Raw genomic sequence first — 21,749 nt, 5'->3', positions numbered from 1 at the left:
TGGGCTATACCATCGAGGTTTGTGTAAGCTCCCTCTATGATGTTCACACAATGACAGCATCATCTCATGATGCACTAATCAGAATATAACCCCACTGTTAAGCAATGCATGACTGCATATAAACAGCACTGGGAGGTAGGTAGCATTATTGTCTAAATTTTACCAAGAAGAAAACTGAGGCTCAAGGAGAGTAATTTGTTCAAGGACGTGTAGCTAGTGAGGGGCAGAGGCGAGATGTTAGTCTAGGTTAGTCTGTCTCTGATGTCTGTGCTCTTAATCTTTATTTACACTATAAATACCTACCACACACTCCTTTTACCTCCTTGAGCCCAGCGTTGGTAGCAGCACAACTATGACTAAACTCTGGGTTACTGTGCTATCTCTTGTGGCTCCTGTACACCCGCAGCTTTGTAAATGGTCCCTTTGAAAATAACCCCTGTTCAAATAATCCTAGTTAGAGTATACCACCATAGGTGTCCTGCTGTGACCTCACTGATATAGCTCACTGTGGAAGATATGGAAGAGAAGGATTTAGTTTTCCTACTCTTGCTTCCTTGCTACACAACATATATATGGGGTACCACACACACACTCACACTCTTCCTGTTATGAAATGAATCGGTAACTCTAAACTCACTATGTTGAAGTCCTAACTCTCAATGTGATGGTATTTGGAGATGGGGCTTTGGGGAAGTAGCTAGGTTTAGATGAAGTCATGAAGGTGGACCCTGGTCTGATGGCATTAGGGCCCTTATGAGAAGAGAAACAGGCTGGGTGTTGTGGCTCATGCCTTTAATCCCAGCAATTTGGGAGGCCGAGGTGACTGGATCACCTGAGGTCAGGAGTTTGAGACCAGCCATGACCAACATGATGAAACTCTGTCTCCACTAAAATAGAAAAATTAGCCAGGTATGGCGGCAGAAACCTGTAATCCCAGATACTTAGGCTGAGGCAGGGAGAATCACTTGAACCCAAGAGGTGGAGGTTGAGGTTGCAGTGAGCCGAGATCACGTCATTACACTCCAGCCTGGGCAACAACAGTGAAATTCTGTCTCAAAAAACAAACAAAAAAGAGATAACAGAAGATGGAAGATTGGAAGCATTGTTAGCATACTTCTCCCACTTGGGAAGACAACATATTGTATAGAAAATAGTGTATAGAGATTCAGGTGACCATGGGGGAAGGCTTTAACCCTACCCAGTCTTGAGCTGATTTAGTGAACGGTGGGGAGTATATGAGAAGGAGTGGCATCTGGACAGGCCTTTGTGTGCACCCCCAGACTCTGGCAGGGATGGAAGGAGGTGACTCTTGATCCTACCTCACAGGAGACATCCTGGAAGTCTGCTAGATTCAGGTGGCAGCCACAGATTGTGAGAAGCTCCCAACTGAGATTTGCATTATTATCTTGAGTGAGGACAAACTCCTGTGGCTAGAACCGAGGGGTGAGTGGGAAGTGCGCTGCAGGCATGAGTACAGGAACTGGGTGCCCTTGCTTCATGAGTAGACCAGGAGGGGCGTGGCCTGAAAGCCAAGGTTTCTGTCATGGTCAGGAAGGCTTATGGTTTGAGGCAATTTTGAGTTCTGAGTGCAGACTCTGGAACCAAGCTAGCTGCTGATAGCAGAACACGGTAGGTGTGAGACCTGTCCTGACAAGTGCCTGGGCGCTGAATGGGACTTACTGCCACCTGCTATACCCCATTCCCCTTGTGGATTCTTTTGTCCAGCAGAAACAGCTGTGCTCCTCCTGGGAACGTTATCCCAGTGGTCAGAGAACTACCTTCCAATCCCCACTGGGGTTGCTACTTGCCCTGCACATGGAGAGCCAGAGCACAGATTTGCCTGACCCAGCCCCCACCTGGCTTTGCCCCTCCACCCACCATGGTAACTTTACAGAAAAGACAGAAACTTTTGAGAGCTCAATCGCTCTGACCATTCCCTGAGACATCAGAGTACTTCCCCTGGGTAACATAAAGCAAGAATAAATCCTGGTCTTTTAAAAAAGACCGCCTCCTGACTAAAGGCCAACTGAGGCAGTCCATTTAACATCTCCCTGTAGAATAACACAGGGCCTAGGAAGGAGAAAATGTGTGTGTGACCTCAGCTATCACCATTGCCTGCACTACGCTGGCTAATCAGGAGGTCCTGAGTCTGTCTACGTGACCAGTTCATTATTACTACACCTAGCATTTGAGAAAGCCAACACACTAAGGCTATTTATAACCAAGGAATCTCACAGAGTCTGCATCACTCCTCTGCCACCCCCATCAGAACTAGTGCTGGTACCCACTCCTGGGAGACTTGAGGACAGGTCACATCACTGGATCCCTTACAGACCTTCCCCAGCACCAGCCTGGAGTATGGCAGCCCCACTGGGAGGCCAGACCCAGAGGAACAGCAACATTCACAGTAGTCTGGCTCTCGGGGACTGCTACTCTTAGGGGAAGGGGGAGTGTACCACATCAAAGGATCAACTCATGGGACCAAAAACATCCAGAAGGAAGGCCTTGAGTCCCAGAACTTTCTGCTTGTGGGAAGTTTTTTTCAGCAGAGGCACAGGTGCACTGCTGGGCTCAGCAGGAAAAGTCTTTGGCTGTAGCCCAGCAGTCAGGCAGCCTTGGTACTTGTGAAGGGTTTTGGAGAAGGGGACTTATTTTCTCCCTTATCTCCACTGAAGACATATCTGGGATACTCCCATGGGACCTCAGTGAGGATATACCTACAGACAGCCTTTCTGGAACTCTTTGGAGTGACCGCATCCCCACAGGAGGAGTACCCTCCAGGTTTAGGTTTGCACAAGGGGTAGAGTCACAGTTTCTTTCTACAGGGAATATCAAAATTCCTTCAGCTGAATAGAGGTGCCCATCTGATCTGAATAGCTGGAACACTGGGTGAGGAGTGTGACAGGAGGTGGATCACTTTCCTGCTGGCCTGGTGAGCTGAGGTGGCTTCCATCCTTCCCCCGATAAAACCTCAGTACTTTTTTTCGAGATGGAGTCTTGCTCTGTCACCAAGGCTGGAATGCAATGGTGCCATCGTGGCTCACTGCAAACTCTGCCTCCAAAACTTCAGTACACTTCATTGAGAGCTCCCTCAGCTGCCTCTGTCAAGGCTGGGACCTCTGCCCACCATCTGGTATTGATTTTACCCACCTGCTTTAGCCACAACCAGTTTCTACCCAGGAATGTCTCCCTTACTGGTCTGAAGTCTGAACTGTTCAACCCAGTAAATCAAATACTAGGGGGTAAATATAAAAGTACACGTCATTGGGGAATGAGGTAAGCTTCAAGAGAGCTCTGACATTTCAACCCTACAGACAGGATATGGTGAATCTGCTCAGACACTGAGCACATTTCCACTACAACCAGCATCTGAGAAAACTACCATACAAAGACTCTCTATAACAAAGGAACTCATACAGAGTCTTCACCCTGGAAAAACACTGAGAGCGGAATTAGGCTACAGTAAAATGTAAACAGTAAACATTAAAAGTCACATCCTCAAGGGAAAAAAGACACAGTAGAATAAAAAATAAATTTAAGAATAATTAGAAGAGGCTGGGTGTGGTGGCTCATGCCTGTAATCCCAGCACTTTGGGAGGCTGAGGCAGGTGGATCACGATGTCAGGAGTTTAAAACCAGCCTGACCAACATGGTGAAATCCCATCTCTACTAAAAATACAAAAAAATTAATTGGGTATGGTGATGCACACCTGTAATCCCAGCTACTGGGGAGGCTGAGGCAGGAGAATATCTTGAACCTCCTGGGAGGGAAGATTGCAGTAAGCAAGATTGTGCCACTGCACTCCAGCCTGGGCAAGACTCCATCTAAGAAAAAGAAATAATAATAGTAATTAGAAAAAACAGTCTACCCAAGTGAGAAGGAACCAGAAAAATAATTCTGGCAATATTACAAAACAAGGTTTTATAATACCTCCCAAAATACTGCACTAGCTCTCCACCAATGGATGCAAACCAAGATGAAATCTTTGAAATACTAGATAGAAAATTCAAAAAGCTGATAATTAAGCTATTCAAGGAGATTAAGAGAAAGGTGACAGCCAACATAAAAAAGTTTTAAAAAATTCAGAATATGAATGAAAACTTTCCTAAAGAGATCTATATCTTAAAGAAAAACCAATCAGAACTTCTAGAAATGAAAAACACATTTAGGGAATTACTAAAGGCAGTAGAAAGTTTTAACAGTACACTAGGCCAAGTGGAAGAAAGACTCTCAAAACTTGAAGATAAGGCTTCTGAATGAATCAGACAAAGATTAAGAAAAAAAATAATAAATGAACAAAGTCTCCAATAAATATCAGATTATATAAATTGGCCAAACCTAAGAATCACTGGTGTTCCCAAGGGAGAATAGAGAGAAAAAAATTTGGAAAACTTATTTGAGGGAATAATTGAGGAAAACTTTTTTTTTTTTGAGAGGGGGTTTCACCATGTTAGCAGTGCTAAGATGAAAGTATTGTGCCAAATGCCTACATAAAAAAGTCTGAAAGATCACAAATTCACAAACTAATGTCACAGCTCAAGGAACTAGAGAAATAAGAACAAACCAAACCCAAAGTTAGCAGAAGAATATAAGTAACAAAGATCAAAATAGAGCTAAATGAAATGAAACAAAAATACAAAAGATCAATGAAACAAAAAGATGACTATTTGAAAAGATGAATGAACTCCATAGACCATTAGCTAGATTAAACAAGAAGAGAGGATTTAAGCTAAATTAGAAATAAAATTGGAGACATTACCACCAACACCATAGATACATAAAAGATAATTTGAGTCTACTATGAACACCTCTATGCACACAAACTAGAAATTCTAGAGGAAATAGATACATTCCTGGAAACAGATAACCCACCTAGATCGAATCAGGAATAAATAGGAATATTGAAGAGAACAGTAACAAGCAATGTCATTGATCAGTAATAAAAAAATTGCCAACAAAAAAAACCTAGGGCCAGTTAGATTCACAGCTGAATTCTACCAGACATTCAAAGAAGAATTGGTACTAATCATGCTGAAACTATTCCAAAAGATTGAGAAAGAGGGAATCTTCCCTAACTCATTCTATGAAGCCAATGTCACCATAATAACAAAACTAGGAGAAGGCATAACAAAAAAAGAAAACTATAGACCAATATCTCTGATGAACACAGATGCAAAAATACTCAACAAAATACTAGCAAGCTGCATCCAAGAGCACATCAAAAAGATGATACACCATGATCAAGTGAATTTCACCTGTGGGATGCAGGGATGATTTAACATATATGCAAGTAAATAGATGTGATACATCTCATAAACAGAATTAAAACAAAAACCACATGATCATCTCAATAGATGCAGAAAAAGCATTTGATAAAATCCAGCATTGCTTTACAATAAAAACCTTCAACAAACTAACCATAGAAGAAACATACATTAGAATAATAAAAGCCATCTATGACAAACACACAGGCAACATTATACTGAATGGGGAAAAATTCGAAGCATTCCTCCTGAGAAGTGGAATGTGACAAGGATGCCCACTTTCACCATTTTTATTCAACACAGTACTGGAAGTCCTAGCCACAGCAATCAGGCAAGAGAAACAAAGGGCAATCAAATTGGAAAAGAGGACGTCAAACTACTACTGCTGCTCATGTGATCATATATCTAGAAAACCCTGAAGACTCACCATTTTCTCAGAAAAAGCAATCCCAACATTCATATGGAACCAATAAAGAGCTTGAATAACCAAAACAATCCTAAGCAAAAAGAACAAATATGGAGGCAGCACATTTCCTGACTTCAAATTATACCAACAGCCTATAGTAACAAAAACAGCATGGATTGGTATAAAAGTAAATATGTAGACCAATGGAATAGAATAGAGAACCAGGTATGCTGGCGAGGGTATTTCTGGAGGAGATCAGCATCTGAACTGGTAGACTGAGTAAAGAAGACCACATTCACCAATGTGAGTGGGCATCATCCAATATACAGAAGAGTGAAACGGAACAAAAAGGCAGAAGAAGGGTAAAAGTACTCTCTCTGCCTGAGCTAAGACATCTGTCTCCTCCATCTCTTGGACATTGGTGCTCCTGGTTCTCAGGCCTTCAGACTTGGACTGGGACTTACACTTGTGACCCCCCTGGTTCTCATGCTATCAGACGTGGACTAAATTATACCACCATCCTTCCTGGGCCTTTAGCTTGCAGACAGCAGATAATGAAACTTCTCAGCCTCCATAACAATACCAGCCAATTTCTCATAATTAATATCTTTCTACATGTATCTCTAATATCCTACTGGTTGTGTTTCTCTAGAGAACCCTGACAAATGTATTTATGGAGAATTGACATACTGCTGAGTTTTTCAAACTTGAATTGATATTTCCCTTCATTTATTTAAGTCTTCTTTAATTTTTCTAATAAGACTTTGTGGCTTCCATTGTGCAGAAACAATTTATTCACCACCACTATGCTGGGGCAGAGGCCTTCCAGGGGTCAGAAGACTAAGGCAGGAACTTGATGCATGAGAAGTGCAATCAAGAAATTGCAAAAATATGAACAGAAGAGTAAAGATTCCACTAGGTAAAGCAACAATTTCAAGAATTTTAAAGCAGAATAGCTGGGTGTATAATGTATCATCAATGGCAGGCAGCAAACAGCTGTGTGCCCTGCCAGCAACAGGGAAGTCAGGAGCTCTGGAGTGTATTTACGCGATGCAGCTTACCATGGACTGATGATTCAGCAGCAATTTTTCATGAGGAGGAAACTGTGATTGTTAACTGAGGTATGATGGTTGTCCTCCTTAAAAGCGAAGAACGGTCTGGGCTGAACCCAGGCCATTTGCCTTCTGGACTTTCCCTCCTTCTGTCTTCCATTTCTGTAACTCCCTCCAGCTTGCTAGCATTTCCTCTTTAGCACCATCATATTTCCTTGGAACCTCCCCTTTGCCACCTGCATCTAGACCTGCTCTGTCTACCTCTCCACAGCCCCATAAACATTCCCCAAATCTCTCTCCTTAGCTCCTTTATTTATTCATATTTAGGATATTCGGGTGTTCAGAGAGGGAAGTGGTCAGGGGATCCAGTTAATACACATCCAGGTATTAAATGACAGATGGCTAGGTGGGCATTTCTCAAATTAGGGTCCAAAGACATAATCCCAGAGATTTGAGAGGTCCGTGGGCATTTAGATAATAATAGCTAGTATTCACTGCATGCTTGTCATGTATCAGGTGCTGTTTGAAATGCTTTACATGCATTAATTTGGTTTCACTATAACATTACAAAGCAGATGCCCTTATCTGTATTTAACAGGTGAGCAAACTGAACATGTTCTTACTCCTATCAAACAGATGGTCAACCACGGAAAGTTTGATCAGCCCAAGGTGACATAGCTAATAAATGACAGCATAAGGACTCAAATCCAGGCAGTCTGGGTCTAGAGCTAGTGCTTTTAGCAACAATGCTGTCATCTGGGGCTTAACTGAGCCTGGATGGTCCAAGATAGTGTCATGCCTGGCTGGCAGTTAGCTGGGCTGTTGGCTGGGGGCTCCTCCTCCATTTGGTCTCTCCAGCAGGATACGTCAGACTTCTCAATGCAGCGGCTGGATTCCAAAAGGTAAATGTCTTGAAGGCAATTTTCCCATGTGGAAAATTACCTTGATGCAATGGCAACCTCCATGTCTACCATCTACAGGTCATGAAACAGATAAGCTTATAGACCAAACTAAGAAGCTTAAATCACATTGCTTATATCATGGTTCTAAAATGTATCCTCAAATGTTTTGGCATTACTCCTATTAATATGTGGGGTCTATATCCCCTTCTCTTAAACATGGGCTGGTCCTAGTGGTTGGCTTGTAGCTAGTAGAATACAGTGGAAGTAATACTGTGTGACTTCCAAGGATAGGTAGGTCAGAAAGGGCCACAAGGCTGGTTCTTTTCAGACATTCACTCTGGGGGAAGCCAGCTGCCAGGTGAGAAGTTCACCATGCTGGAGTGACTGTGTGAAGGTGCTCTGGTTCTCAGCCCCATTTGAGCTTCCAGCCAGCCATGTGAGTGAGCCATCTTAGCTATTCAGCCCAGCTGAACTTTCAAATGACAGCAGTTGTGTTGAAATCTGATTGACACTATATAAACGACTCCATAAAATAACTGTCTAAGTAAGTTCTTCCCAAATTTCTGAGCCTCAAAATTAAGAGCAAAATAAGCTGGCTATTTAAACTCCTGAGTTTTGGCATAATGTGTTTACCCAAAGAGCAGCAATAATGCGAAGAGTTTACCAACCAACATAAAACAGTGAGAAGCAAGGGGAAAGAGAAAGCATAGATGAATAAGCTTAGGATAGGCTGAAGCACCTAAATTCTGTTTTATGCAATGTTCTCATGTCTTATCCCTCTCCACCATCCAGTCTTCTTAGCACATGGTGTGGTTACAAGGACCAGATTGGAGAGCAAGTAAGGTGATTCAGCAGACTGAAGGGGCCTGGGCTCGAAATACATCTGTTCTGTTAGGGAGCTGAGGGGCAAGTGTGTCTGGTTGTAATGGTAGCTGGGATTAGTCGGTTTTGTAGCTAGGAGTTTATTTGCTTTTCTTGGGAAATAAAATTACATGAGGCCATAACAGGGCTACAATGGGTATCATCAGTAGGTGTGCAATATAGGGATGACATGGCTGTCAATCTGAAGGTAGTATGACCTGTACCTTATTAATACTTAAAGTCCATTTTGTCTTTCTGCCTCTTTTATTATTTATTTATTTATTTATTTATTTATTTATTTTTCACACAGAGTCTCACTCTGTCACCCTGGCTGGAGTGCAATGGTCATGGTCTCAGCTCACTGCAACCTCTGCCTCCCAGGTTCAAGCAATTCTCCTGCCTCAGCCTCCGAGTAGCTGGGACTACAAGCCTGTGCCACCACACCAGGCTAATTTTTGTATTTTTAGTAGAGACGGGGTTTCACTATGTTGGCCAGGCTGGTCTCAAACCCCTGACCTCATGATCTGCCTGCCTCTGCCTCCCAAAGTACTGAGATTACAGACATGAGCCACCACACCTGGCCCTTTCTGCCTCTTTTTATCTAAAGCAGCATTTTCATTTGTTCCATCCTTTTTTTTTTTTTTTTGAAACATAGTCTTGCTCTGTTGTCCAGGCTGTGGTGCAGTGGCACAATCTCAGCTCACTGGGTTCAAGTGATTCTCCTGCGTCAGCCTCCTGAGTAGCTGGCATTACAGGCACGCACCACCATGCTCCACTAATTCGTTTCGTATTTCTTTTAGTAGAGAAGGGGTTTCACCATGTTGGTCAGGCTGGTCTCAAACTCCTGACCTTGTGATCTGCCCATCTGAGCCTCCCAAAGTATTAGGATTACAGGCACGAGCCACCATGCCTGGACTGTTCCATCCTTTTAACCTATGTTCAACACATATCCATTCATTCTGTGTAACATGTCTTATAAGTGACTTCCTTCTACATTTTAATTTCTCTTGTTTTATAATATAATTAAATATTCTATAGTAATATAGCAAAAGCATTACAGCAACCCCCAATAAGCAAACATGTATCATATCAGGTTTGTGATGTCCTATTTATTGTCCAAAACAAGTCAAATAGCCAAGCCCACAGTCCATGTAGAAGTGGAATACATGATGGAGCAGATAATAGAGGGTGTAATTCACTGAGGATCACTACAGTAACAATCTGATGCTAACACACAGCTAGAAAATGGTTGATCCAGGGATCAAACTTTCCACAACCTGTCTCTGGAATCTACACACTAAACTGCTATTCTGGAGGTTGTTGGGGAATGGGTTCTTACTGAAGAGCTTTTTTCAAACCTCACTTCCCAGGCCCCACCCCAATGAATCAGAATCTCTTGGGGGTAGGGAAATTGTGGGGTGATATGGGGTACTTTCATGAACCTGAGATCGAAATGACTCTGCAGAGGATTCCAATGCATACTAGGGGATGAAGGGGGTTTCAAAGACAAGGAAGATACAGGTTCTGCACTCAAAAAGCTTTCATTTCAACAGAGATCATCTAATTGTCATTATTACATCATAGAGGCATCACTTCGAAATTTAAAAAAGAAGCAGTTTCTTTCTATGTTTAAGTAAGATCAGTGGTTCTCAAGCTTCCGTGTGTTATTATTATTAATATTATTATTATTTTTGAGACGAAGTTTCACTCTTGTTGCCCAGGCTGGAGTGCAATGGAGCGATCTCAGCTCACTGCAACCTCCACCTCCAGGGTTCAAGCAATTCTCCTGCCTCAGTCTCCAGAGTAGCCGGGATTACAGGCATGTGCCGCCACATTCAGATAATTTTGTATTGCTGAACAGTTGATCAGACTGGTCTCGAACTCCCAACTTCAGGTGATCCGCCCGCCTCAGCCTCCTAAAGTGCTGGGATTACAGGAGTGAGCCACCGCACCCGGCCGTGTGTGTTATTATTAACAGGAGGGCTTGCTAAAACCCACATGACTGGATCCAATGCCTACGTTCTGACTCAGGAGGTGTGAAGTTGGGTCCACTATTTCCCATGTCTAAGAAGCTCAGGGACTCACTTTCAGAACCAGAGTTAGAGAAGTAGGCGGCTTTGGTGGTAACAATCCTCCGTTTATTCAGTTTTATATTCTACTAACACGTAGCACATTTACTATATACAAGTTTCCGGGCTGAGTGCAGCACTGTTCATGATAGGATAGGATTTAGATCTTGATTACGCTTGAGCAGATTTATTAAGCGGATTTATTCTCTAAGAGTGCCTAAGTGTCATTAGACAGGTTCAGATAAAGCAGAGATCTGTTTTAGGAAGAGATTAGGGACAACTTAATGAAGTTAGGAGACCTTTGACCTGGGCCTTCAAAGATGCCTAGGACCTGGACTAGGGGAAATCGTGGACAACCAAAGAATTCTTCCCGCTTTCGTACGGAGACAAAAAAAAAATCACAAGCAACCACTAGGAAAGGTCTATGACATTCTTGCCTCTGACTCTAGCATTAACAATTTGCATGCCAGCGGCTGGAATCTGAACGGGGAAGACTGCTCTCGTGTCAAGGGTTCAGTCTCAGATCCTCCTTGGGCAGAGATGGAACTGGCTACGCTTTCTCTTTGGAGCGCCCAGAGCCGGTGCCTCAGAGCCGGCCTACTCGGCCGAGTCGGCGGTGGGCGCTGACTTGGCAAAAGGCGCAACTGCGGCGCTACGTTTCGGAGCAGAGCGCCGCGACCCCGCCGGGGCTGGGGCAGCAGCGCAGCTCTCCGCCTGGCCAGAGCGGGGCTGCACGCTGCGGCACCTTTCAGAACGAGCTCCAGATGGGGGTCGGCTCCCGGTGGGGGGCCGGGTGGCAGCTGCACTACTCAGGAGGGCGAGGGGTCCAGAGCTCTTTCTCCCTATTCCGACCTGTGGATTTAAGGCCAGCACAGGGTGGCGCACCCCACCTCCTCCTACCTTCGCGCACCAGCGGGGGAGGGGACTCGTGTGCGCGCTCCTCCCCCAGGCGGGAGCGCGGCCCGAGAGCATGCAGATTGCGCCTGCGCAGTCCCGCTTACACGCCGCCTCCTTCCGCTTCGCCCCGCCCCGTTCCCCCTTGTGCTGCCGCTAGGGGTAGCGGCGGCGGCTGCGGTTCGGGAGCGCGGCTGTTTTGAGGGCTCTGGAACCCTACAGAGTGGGGACGTGGGGAGTTTATAGGTGAGAAACCCGGCGGGAGAGGAGGGCGGCGCTGGAGGAGGGCGGCGCGTGGCTGACTCATCCCTCTGGAAGATCGGACTGACAGACACACACACTCGCCCGCCCGCCCGCGCCGCTCCACCTCAGCCGGGAGGCGCCCGCCCGCACCTCCCGCCCGCCCTCTCCGGGCGCTGTCCGGGCACGGCCGTCTCAGAGAAAGTTTTTCCCATCCGAGGGGCCGGAGCCGCCGCGGGCCTTTTGGAAGGGCGGAGGGACGGAACAGGAGGCGAGAGCCGCGGGGGCCCGCGGATTGCATGGTGCGCGGCGCCTCGGCTGCCTGGCAGGAGGACCTCGGGGCGGGGTCGGGCTGAGCCCAGCTACTTTTCCCCTCAGCAGCGCCAGAAACCGCCCTCCCGGACGGCCACGGGGGTCCCAGCTCCTCAGCTCGTCATGTCCCGGCTGCTGCCGCTGCTGAGGAGCCGGACCGCGCGCAGCCTGAGGCCGGGCCCAGCCGCCGCCGCCGCGCCCCGCCCGCCGTCCTGGTGCTGCTGCGGGCGGGGGCTGCTGGCGCTCGCGCCCCTCGGCGGCTTACCGGGCGGCCCCCGTCGGCTGGGTACGCACCCCAAGAAGGAGCCCATGGAGGCGCTGAACACGGCGCAGGGCGCGCGCGACTTCATCTATAGCCTGCACTCCACGGAGAGGAGCTGCCTGCTCAAAGAGCTGCACCGCTTCGAGTCCATTGCCATCGCCCAAGGTAAGGTGGGTGGGGGAGGGGGTGCCCGGGAGCCCCAGCGCCCTCCTCTTGCCGCCGGCCCAGCAGGAGCCCTCCGCGGCCCTCTGCCTTGGACCCCGCCGCCGCCCCCTATCTGCCCCCCTCGCCTGCCTGGCCCCGCGCCTGGGACGACTGGGGGTGGGGGGACCTTCCGCAGCCCGAGTTTCCCCCAGGCAGGTGGGACGGGCGCGAGTGGCGCCAGGCAGCTGAGGCCAGCGCCTGGCTAGGTCCTCCCCAGCCTCGGAATCCGGAGCTTTGGCCTAAAATGCCAGGTGACATTGTTGGGATTCTGTTTGATTTGCCCGGTGCCTCCCCTCCCCAGCCCTCCTGTCCCTTAGCCTTTGCTGCTTTCTTTCGAGCGAGCGTGCACCCGCGCAGGTGGCACGCTGTGCCTGCTCCGAGAAAGTGCTACAAACCCGCCTGGCAGGAAGAAACTTTTTGAACGGTTATCAAATGAAGATCTGTGGGTGGGTAGCCAAAAGAAGGGGTGTAGCTTCAAAAGTCAGGGATGCTCTCAGCTGCTTGTTTCCACACACGTCTGGTTGCATTAATTAGAGCAGCCAGAGGAAAAGTTTTTGCCAGAAATGGAAAGATAGATTCAAGTGAAACTCCAGTTTTGGTTTTTCCCAGAGGTTGAAAGAATGAAATAAATAAGGAAGTATATTTTTTGAAAATCTGTAGCTCTGCAGTAAAAGTCAGACTTAGGCTCAAAAGTAATTTGGAACGATGAAACCAAAACTATTTTTAAGCTAACATGTTAAAATAGGATATTTTTAAAACAAGTCCAGAATGGGGTCGATCAGAATTTGAGTCTAGGTGAAAAGGCTAAAAGTTCAGAAAATCAAAAGGATGAAAGGAGCTAACGACTAAAATGGTTGTCTTAAAATATTTCCATCACTTACAGTTATGTAAACAAAACTCGTTGCTTCAGTTTGTATTACATTCTGACGTGTTTGAAAGTTTTAAGGTTTACTCCCCCTTCTAAACTTGGTAGGTATGTTCACATCTCATAGATTCCTAAGTTTAGAGCACACTGATTTGGATTATGGCATTTGATTTGCCAGAGACACTTGAAAGTGTATCTTTAGCTGATGTGCAGGAATGAGGAAAGAATTATTTACCTCAATTAAGCATGACGTTATCTGTACTACTTCAGAAACTTGTTTTAGTTGTGGCTTTTAATCACATTTCCCCACCTCCTCAGTTCAGGGAATGGTGAACCAATTTATAGTGGATGATTGATTCCAGACATTGTTTACCCACAGTGCTTTTACAGGAAAATGTAACATCCTATCAATTCCGTTATTAAATGTGTAATCATGATGGTATATGAAATCATAATCAAACACTAGGACATTTGTAATCTATGTGTGGACTCAGTATGCAGTTTAAAAGTAGTCAATTCTGAAAATGTGCTCCTTAGAAAATAATATAGTCAGTCATGTACTAGAACATTAATTTTTGAATCTCCACAGACAACACTATTCAAACACACGTTTTACCTTTTCCAAGTAATTTCTTGGAAATTCTGCATTGTCAACAAGTTACAAGATTGTAGGGCCCTGTGAATATAGTTTTATGGCAGTTCTTGAAAAACATGTCCGCAATGTGACTGAATAAATTTTTTCTCATACATTATTTTTGTACATGCCAGCAGTATTGCAGTAGCAATGCTACATTTCCTAACAAAGATAGTATTTTAAATTCAATATGGTTTTAAATGTTCTGAAAAGGACTTAAACACTTTAATCAGTGGAGATCATTAACATCAGTTAAACTTAGTTATGTAACTAATATGAGAGAGAAGTTAGTACTTTAAATTGTCTTCTTTGCCCAGGAGAAACAGTCAAGGATATTTGAAACCATAGTTAGATGCTTATCTCTCCTATTTATAAGCTAGAGAACATCAAAGTTTAAATCAGCGATTTTTGCTGATGTTGATGACAAAATGATTGTCCTGTGAATCAAATGGCACAGATGCTGCTTTTTTGTTAGTGTAGTCTTGGTGTTCATTTACTGCTTTCAGTATCAATACATATAGTTATTATGGAGATCACTAGAATCATTACTTAGGAAATTACCTATTCATTAATCATTTAAGGTAAAAGGGATTTTGTTATGTTGAGAATGCATACAGCTCATTCCATTGCTGAAATCAACATTTTTATTTCCAGTCAGATAAATGAAAAACTCCCATGTTTTCTTTTGTTGTTGCTTTTTGAATGATGTTTTCAAATACTCAACTAATGTATTAAGTGTTGTCTACTAAGTGTACTTTCTAACAAAATTAATTCTATCAAAAGGGCTATTTCTTGCCATAGAAAATCTTAAATGTCTTTAGAAAGGGTGCTTGTATAAACTAACGAAGTGTTTTGGATTTGGAATGGAAACGTTACTGAAAAAAAATCATCCATGCTTTGATATGGCTGTGGAATCTGCTGTTGAAATTTGGTACATTTGCCCTTTATCTTTCTTATATGTTTATCAGTAGGCATGTGATATAATCTGTGATGAGATAAAGCTTTGGAATGAGTTTGTAATAGATAAGGCAGACCTTGTGGGATGTCTTATCATAGTTAAATAGAATATTGTGATTTTTTAAAATTACTAACTGATTTCCTCCCCAATTTTAAAAAAAGTTGATATTGCACCTTCAGTTTACCTGCTCAGCTGATCTCTCTTCTTCCATAAACAGACCATATTCTGCTGATAGTGCATTGTTCATGTTTTTACAAGTGATACTGGCAAGCTGACATTATTACAGTTGCCTTTCAATGTTAGCCAACATTTTTAAAACAAATTTTCTTCCCAATTTTTATAATTAGTATTTCTATTTGTAATTAGTTTTAAAAGCTTTTAAAATCTAGCAATTTGGTATTCAAAGATAGACAGTGCTCATTGTATTAGCTGTCCATTGTGGTATAACAAATTATCCTAAAACACAGTGGCTTAAAACAAGCATGTGGGCCGGGCACGGTAGCTCACGCCTGTAATCCCAGCACTTTGGGAGGCCGAGGCGGGTGGATCACGAGGTCAAGAGATCGAGACTATCCTGGTCAACATGGTGAAACCCCGTCTCTACTAAAAATACAAAAAATTAGCTGGGCATGGTGGCGCGTGCCTGTAATCCCAGCTACTCAGGAGGCTGAGGCAGGAGAATTGCCTGAACCCAGGAGGCAGAGTTTGCAGTGAACCAAGATCGCGCCATTGCACTCCAGCCTGGGTAACAAGAGCGAAACACCGTCTCAAAAAAAAAAAAACAAAAAAAAACCAAGCATCTATTAGCCCATAATTTCTGAGGCTCAGGAATCCTGTAGTATCTTAGTTGTATTTCTGGCTCAGGATCTTAGGAAGTTGAAATCAAGCTCTCAGCTGGGGTGACATCATCTGAAGTCTTGACTGGGGCTGGAGGATCCATTTCCAAGAAGTCTCACTCACATGGCTGTTGGTTAGATGTCTCAATTTCCTCCCATGTGGTCCTCCACAGGGCTGCCTGAGTATTCTCACGACATGGCAGTGGGTTTCCTCCAGAGCAAGTGGTGAGAGAGAGAGCGCTCGTGAGTGTGTGTGAGAGTGCACAGGTGAGCATGTTTGCAAGACTGCACCTGTGAGCACCTAAGCTGGAAGCCAGAGACAGACTTTTATAACAGTCTTAGAAATGACAGTCTGACAGTCCAACTCTTTTGTCCTGACATAATGTGGGAGAGTACTACACAAGGTGTGACTGCAAGGGAGTGGGAATCATTGGGGGTACATCTTGGAGGCTGGCTTCCACACTTATTTAAGGTGGTGTAATTAATGCTTATCAGAGAGTTACACAGAGAAACAAGAACTTGCTATTGGAGAGGGACAACGAGAGATATATTTTGAAAAAAAGGAGCTTCTTAGGGAATATTTTTTGTTAAATGTGTACTTAATATATTTAAAAAATGAGATTCTTTTTACACTTAGCAAATAACAGATGTATTGAGGTGAACAGAGCAGTTTTTCTATCAATGTTAGATCTTAATTAGCTTGCATTTTTTGGTTCCTCTATGTGAGTGGTAATTGTGTCCTTTTGACATTTTTTTTTTTTTTTTTTTTGCCATTTATCTATATTTGTATACATTAACCAAATAATTCTAAACTTTAATCTTGTAGTCCTCCATTTTTTGTGATTGTTTAAGGTAGGGTGAAGAGCTTTGTTTTGAGATCTTGCCATACAGCGTAAGAGGACTTAGACAAAACGAAAGACTGGAAGATAAAGAGTTTATACTAAATTGAATATCTAGAACACTTAAAAATAAATTGAGATTTGTTATGGAATCCCTGTTCACTAGATATCTTGGACCTTTAATAAGATTAGCTTCTTTTTTTCAGCCCATTGCTCAGGATTATGTGAGAAAGTAGAAGTTCTTTTTTTTTTTTTTTTTAATTTTTTTTGAGACAGAGTCTCCTTCTGTTGCCCAAGGTGGAGTGCAGTGGTGCGATCTTGGCTCACTGCAACTCCATTTCCTGGGTTCAAGCGATTCTCCTGCCCCAGCCTCCTGAGAAGGTGGGATTACAGGCGTGTACCACTGTGCCTGGCTAAGTTTTATATTTTTAGTAGCACTGGGGTTTCACCATGTTGGCCAGGCTGGTCTCAAACTCCTGACCTCAGGTGATCTGCCCAGCTCAGCCTCCCAAAGTGCTCGGATCACAGTCATGAGCCACCATGTCCAGACTGTATTAGTTTTCTATTGCTTTTGTAACACCACAAATACAGTGGCATAAAACAACATATTCTCTTAGAGTTCTCAAAGTCCAAAGTTTAAAATAAGTCTTAAGGGACTAAAATCAAAGTGTCAGCAAGGCTCTGTCCTTCTGGAGACTTCAGGAGAGAATACGTTCCTTGCTTCTTTGATCTTTTGGGATTCCTTGGTTCCTGGACACATCACTAAAATCTCTGCTCCGGTTTCTTCTCCTTCATTGACCTTTTAACCTCCCTCTTATAAGAACCCTCATGATTATATTTAGGTTTTATCTGGAAAATCCAGGATAATCTCACTTTCTCCAAATCCTTAATTTAATTACATTTGCAAAATTCTTTTTGCCATATAATGTAACATATTTACAGGTTAGGGAATTAGAATTTGGGGTATCATTGGGGGCCGTTATTCATCCTACTACAGACTTATTATGACTTAGCTTTGGAAGTTCCAGAACATCATTTCTGTTGCATGTAATTGGTCAAGCAAGTCACTAAAGCCAGTCAAGATTCAAGGGAAGGGAAATTAAAAGGAGGACAGAAAGGTGATTCCTTATCTATGAGACTTCTCACTTCACTATTAAATAGATCCTTTGGGTAATTGTTTTCCTTCATTATGTTGTCTTTTCACTTCTAAGTTCTTGACTAAATTCTAAATATTAGAAACTTGGGAAGTATGGCTTCCAGGTAAGTCAAACACTTTACATCTATAGTTTAATTTACTAGTAATTAATTTGCTGTTTTTCACCTTAATAGTAATTTATTGCTTTTTTATTATTTCTGATAAGCAAATTTTTATGAACAAATTTGTGGATAGGAAAATTGAAGTAATATAAAGTCAGTAATTTATAGGGTTGTCCAGAGGGTCAGGTGGAACTACAGATAATAGATGATCTTGAATGTTTGGGATGATGTGATATTGAGCCATTATTAATGGAGATTGTTTTCATTTTTCTAAAAATAATGATGAGTTTGCATAACCACACTCTTGTCTGGTTTCCTTTGGTGTGTTTGGGTATAAAATAACTGGAACAAATAGGGACTAAATCCTGAGTGTAGATTTTATTAGCATCTTGCCCAAGTCATCTGGATTAATTAGTATGTAGCTTTATAGGACTCTATAATTAGTATGTAGCTTTATAGGACTCTTGTCTTTGACTCACAGGTTTATGTATGCTTTAAGTAAAGGAAAACATATAAAAACAAGTAGTTATATATTAAAATTACCTCAGACAGACAATACGAGGTAAGAGTAAATAAGAGGTTCTTGTAGATAAAAGACTGTAGGTGACAAAATCATTTCTCTTAAGCTCTAAGACATTTACTTGGATTGCTTTTGATGGTAAAATATTTGAACATATTGCATTTTTTCTCTGCCTTAGTAAAAGTATAATGAACATAATTTAGCTTCTACCAGATGTCGGAGTTCTTATATACTATATTTTAATACAATAAGTTTCTTTGGGGTTACTTTTATTTGTAGGCATACTAGTCATTACACCAAATGCCTCCAGAACACTGCTGTTTCAGTTGGCATGCTCTTTAGACTCTGTCATAGTGGTAGTGAAATGTGTTGGACTTAGTTTGCCCCTCCCTCCTCCTCAGTCCTCTGAGACTATTCTACTCTATTCTCATTCATTCCTTGTAGTTATGGTAAACTCTTTTCTGCTGTGTAAAGAGGTCTGCTTCTTGGCATTCTGTTTTTGTTTCTAAAGTCTGCTTTTACTTCTGCCAATTGTCACTCTTCCATTGTTTTTGATTTTCTTCTTTTTCTTTTACTTTTTAATCTCTTTTTACTTCCCCCCTTTGCTTTTCAGTAGGGTTTAATCTTGATAGACATTTCAAGGATCACTGTTCTCTTTTGTGTTTTCAGCTAACTAGTTGCCTCTGTTACATTATTATTGATTTTTGACTCTTTAGCTCTTACACTTAAAATCTTATTTTTTGATAATATCCCTCGTAATAGGTTTTCTGGAATATTCCACTGCAAAGGTTATGATATTTTGTACAAAAATTCTTTAAATTCTTTTACTAAAGTTGTACTAGATAACAGAACTGCTCTAGATTACCTACTGGCTAAATGGGGAAGAATCTGTGCAGTTGCTGACCCTTTTTGTTGTTACATGGATGAATATATCAGTTATTATGGAGATTCTGTTGTAGGGGATTAATGAACAGGCTGCTTGGTTGAAAATACATTAGAATGAAGCAGTTAACTGTGGAAATGGCTTAAAATTGTCATGGTTAAAGATACAGTTGACAAGAAAATTTGGTTATTTCTGTGGCCTACAATAATTAATTTAAAATGATCACTATAATTAGGACTGATAACATACCAAGACACACCAGAATGTTGGAAGCTCATACAATTTTGGAATATATATTAGTATCATATACATAAACTATAACTCCAAGAAGGTTAAACATCATTTCTTATTTGACAGTGCTTCCCATGTAATTTAACATGCCAGATAAACTTCTTTATTATCTCTCCTTTGGATGCTGCGGGGCCCTCTGTGTAACATCCCAAAGTTAGCTTTAGGTCAAAAGACTCAATTTTGAATTTGAAATTCGATTTTGAAAGCGCATCAAATGTATCAAAGATTTAAAGCACTTAATCAAAATAGGACCAAAGATCACTGTAAAATAATAGTCATACTTTTAGCCAAAGTGGTAATTAAAAGAGTTTTAAAAGCAAAACTCTTTATTCTTTGATAGAGAAGTGACTCTGTTTTCCACACAATCAGAAATCCTAATGTTGGAAACAGGTTTATAACGTTGGGAAAAATCTGCACTGAGAAAGTGGATCACTCAGCAAGGCTAGTTTACTTCCTGCAGGAAGAGTGCAACTTGCCTGCAGTCTTGCCACGAGAGTACACCTGAACAAAGGAGACAGGGACATTTATAACTTTTATAATCTGATGCAATTGTCCTACTACTGTGTCCAGTTTCCATTGGCCGGAATGGGAGCTCACATTCTATGCTTGACCCAATTGGCTAAAAACTTGGACATTTCCTGAATAGATGACGGGGAAAGAAGGAAGAAGAGGAAGCCAGTCAGGAGAAGGTCAGGAGGGTTTCCAAATAAGGAATGGCATGCACCAGGGTTTGGAGCTTGCCCAGTTCTGTTCAGACATGCTGGAGCGAGTCAAGGTAGCTGATTCAAGGCATAGCTGATTTAGAGAATATATATATACATGGGTATATTTTTATGCTAATAGTGGATAATGGCCATAGAGCAAGAGATTGTAACTCCTTATAATATAGTTTAAGATATAAACTTTGAAGAAGAACTTTCCCATCTCTTACAATTCCTCCTCTTTTTATTTCATAATTCTTCTTCAAACTTTTCTAATAGGTCCTTGCTTCATTGTTTGGCTTGGTCTTCTAACAGAAGTAATTTCTCTGGATAGGGTGGAGGAGGAGTTGGAGATAGGTTAGCGAGGGTAGTATTAATGAGCCTTTGCACAAGTCCTCGAATACAGGGTATAACACAACATCCTACAAGAAGCATATCTAATACCACTACGAGGGAAGTGAAGACTGGTGCCAAAGTGTCCTTCCATTTGCTGAATCAGTTCTCTAGCCAGTTTGAAATGGGGTTATTTATTCCTGAATTTTTGGCTAGTTCATTAGATAGGGCCATAACTCCCTGTAAGGCTCTCATGATACTTCCATCTGAAGCTGTTATTTGGAATGAAAGTACAACATTGGGTCTCAATCATTACACAAACACCACCCTTTTTAGCTAATATCATATGAAGAGCAATCCTGTTTTTTCATGCCATTTGGCTGGTAGTAGACCTTAACTGTTCTGTGATACCCTTAACAGCATACTTGGCATAGTTAACAAATTGTTGTTGATTATAATAAATATAATTTATCCAGTCTACACTTTTATGTATTGTCACCCACCAGAATAGTATTGATTCACATACAGCAGCTATCTGATCTCTGGCTTTAAATTCATTTGGAACTCCTCTTGGGACCCCAATTGCATCTAGGTACACATGAGAATCAAAAGACCCATATGGGGCTCCTCTTGTATGTTGTTGGTGGGTTTCCTCTATCTTTGGTTGATGAAATGTCTGGGTAAAAGGGATAGCTAATTGGACTAGAGCGCAAGTACCACTCCAGTTATTTGGCAGACTGTCCAGTAAGGGTCCCCTAAAATACCACTATATGTCCGCTTGGGGATGACTGATGGAAGACTGATGAGTTAGCTCTCCAAAGTGCCTTACTTCACTACATCCTATGAAATTTCCAAGGAATATTGAGTTCTCCTCCTGCCGTGAGAGGCATGAGGCGAACCCTACCTCAGAAGATGGAGGTTGAATTGCCCTCAGGGGCTGACTCCACAGGGTGTTGAACCTCAGGAAATAGCAGAGAAAGAACTTGGCACAATTTGTTATCCCAGGTGTTGGAATCCTGAGAAAGACCTACTATGCATTCCATGTCTGCTTGATTTGAGAACCATCCAAGTAGAAAGGGGACAACCTGGGCCTCTGGCCTACTATGCGCACAAGCATAACAGTCACTTTTATTTAAGGTGTGATCAGAATATTTAATCCATTCTA

The 21,749-nt window shown here is 42.6% G+C and overlaps 1 protein-coding gene across 1 annotated transcript in view; it reads left to right on the top strand.

Annotated features, from left to right (window-relative positions):
- Positions 1-12,124: 12,124 nt before the first annotated feature.
- TMEM65 (transmembrane protein 65) overlaps positions 12,125-21,749 on the top strand; it is a 60,821-nt gene continuing 51,196 nt past the window's right edge. The window contains exon 1 of the mRNA XM_012451609.2: positions 12,125-12,428. Within this exon, the coding sequence (XP_012307032.1) occupies positions 12,125-12,428 (304 nt within the window). The remainder of the gene's footprint in view (positions 12,429-21,749) is intronic.

This window comes from Aotus nancymaae, unplaced genomic scaffold (genome assembly GCF_030222135.1).
Source record: "Aotus nancymaae isolate 86718 unplaced genomic scaffold, 86718_ANA_hifiasm-v0.15.2.pri h1tg000036l, whole genome shotgun sequence".
Taxonomy (NCBI): Eukaryota; Metazoa; Chordata; class Mammalia; order Primates; family Aotidae; genus Aotus; species Aotus nancymaae.
Note: the sequence above shows the minus strand (reverse complement) of the source record. Positions and strands in the feature narration are given on the sequence as shown.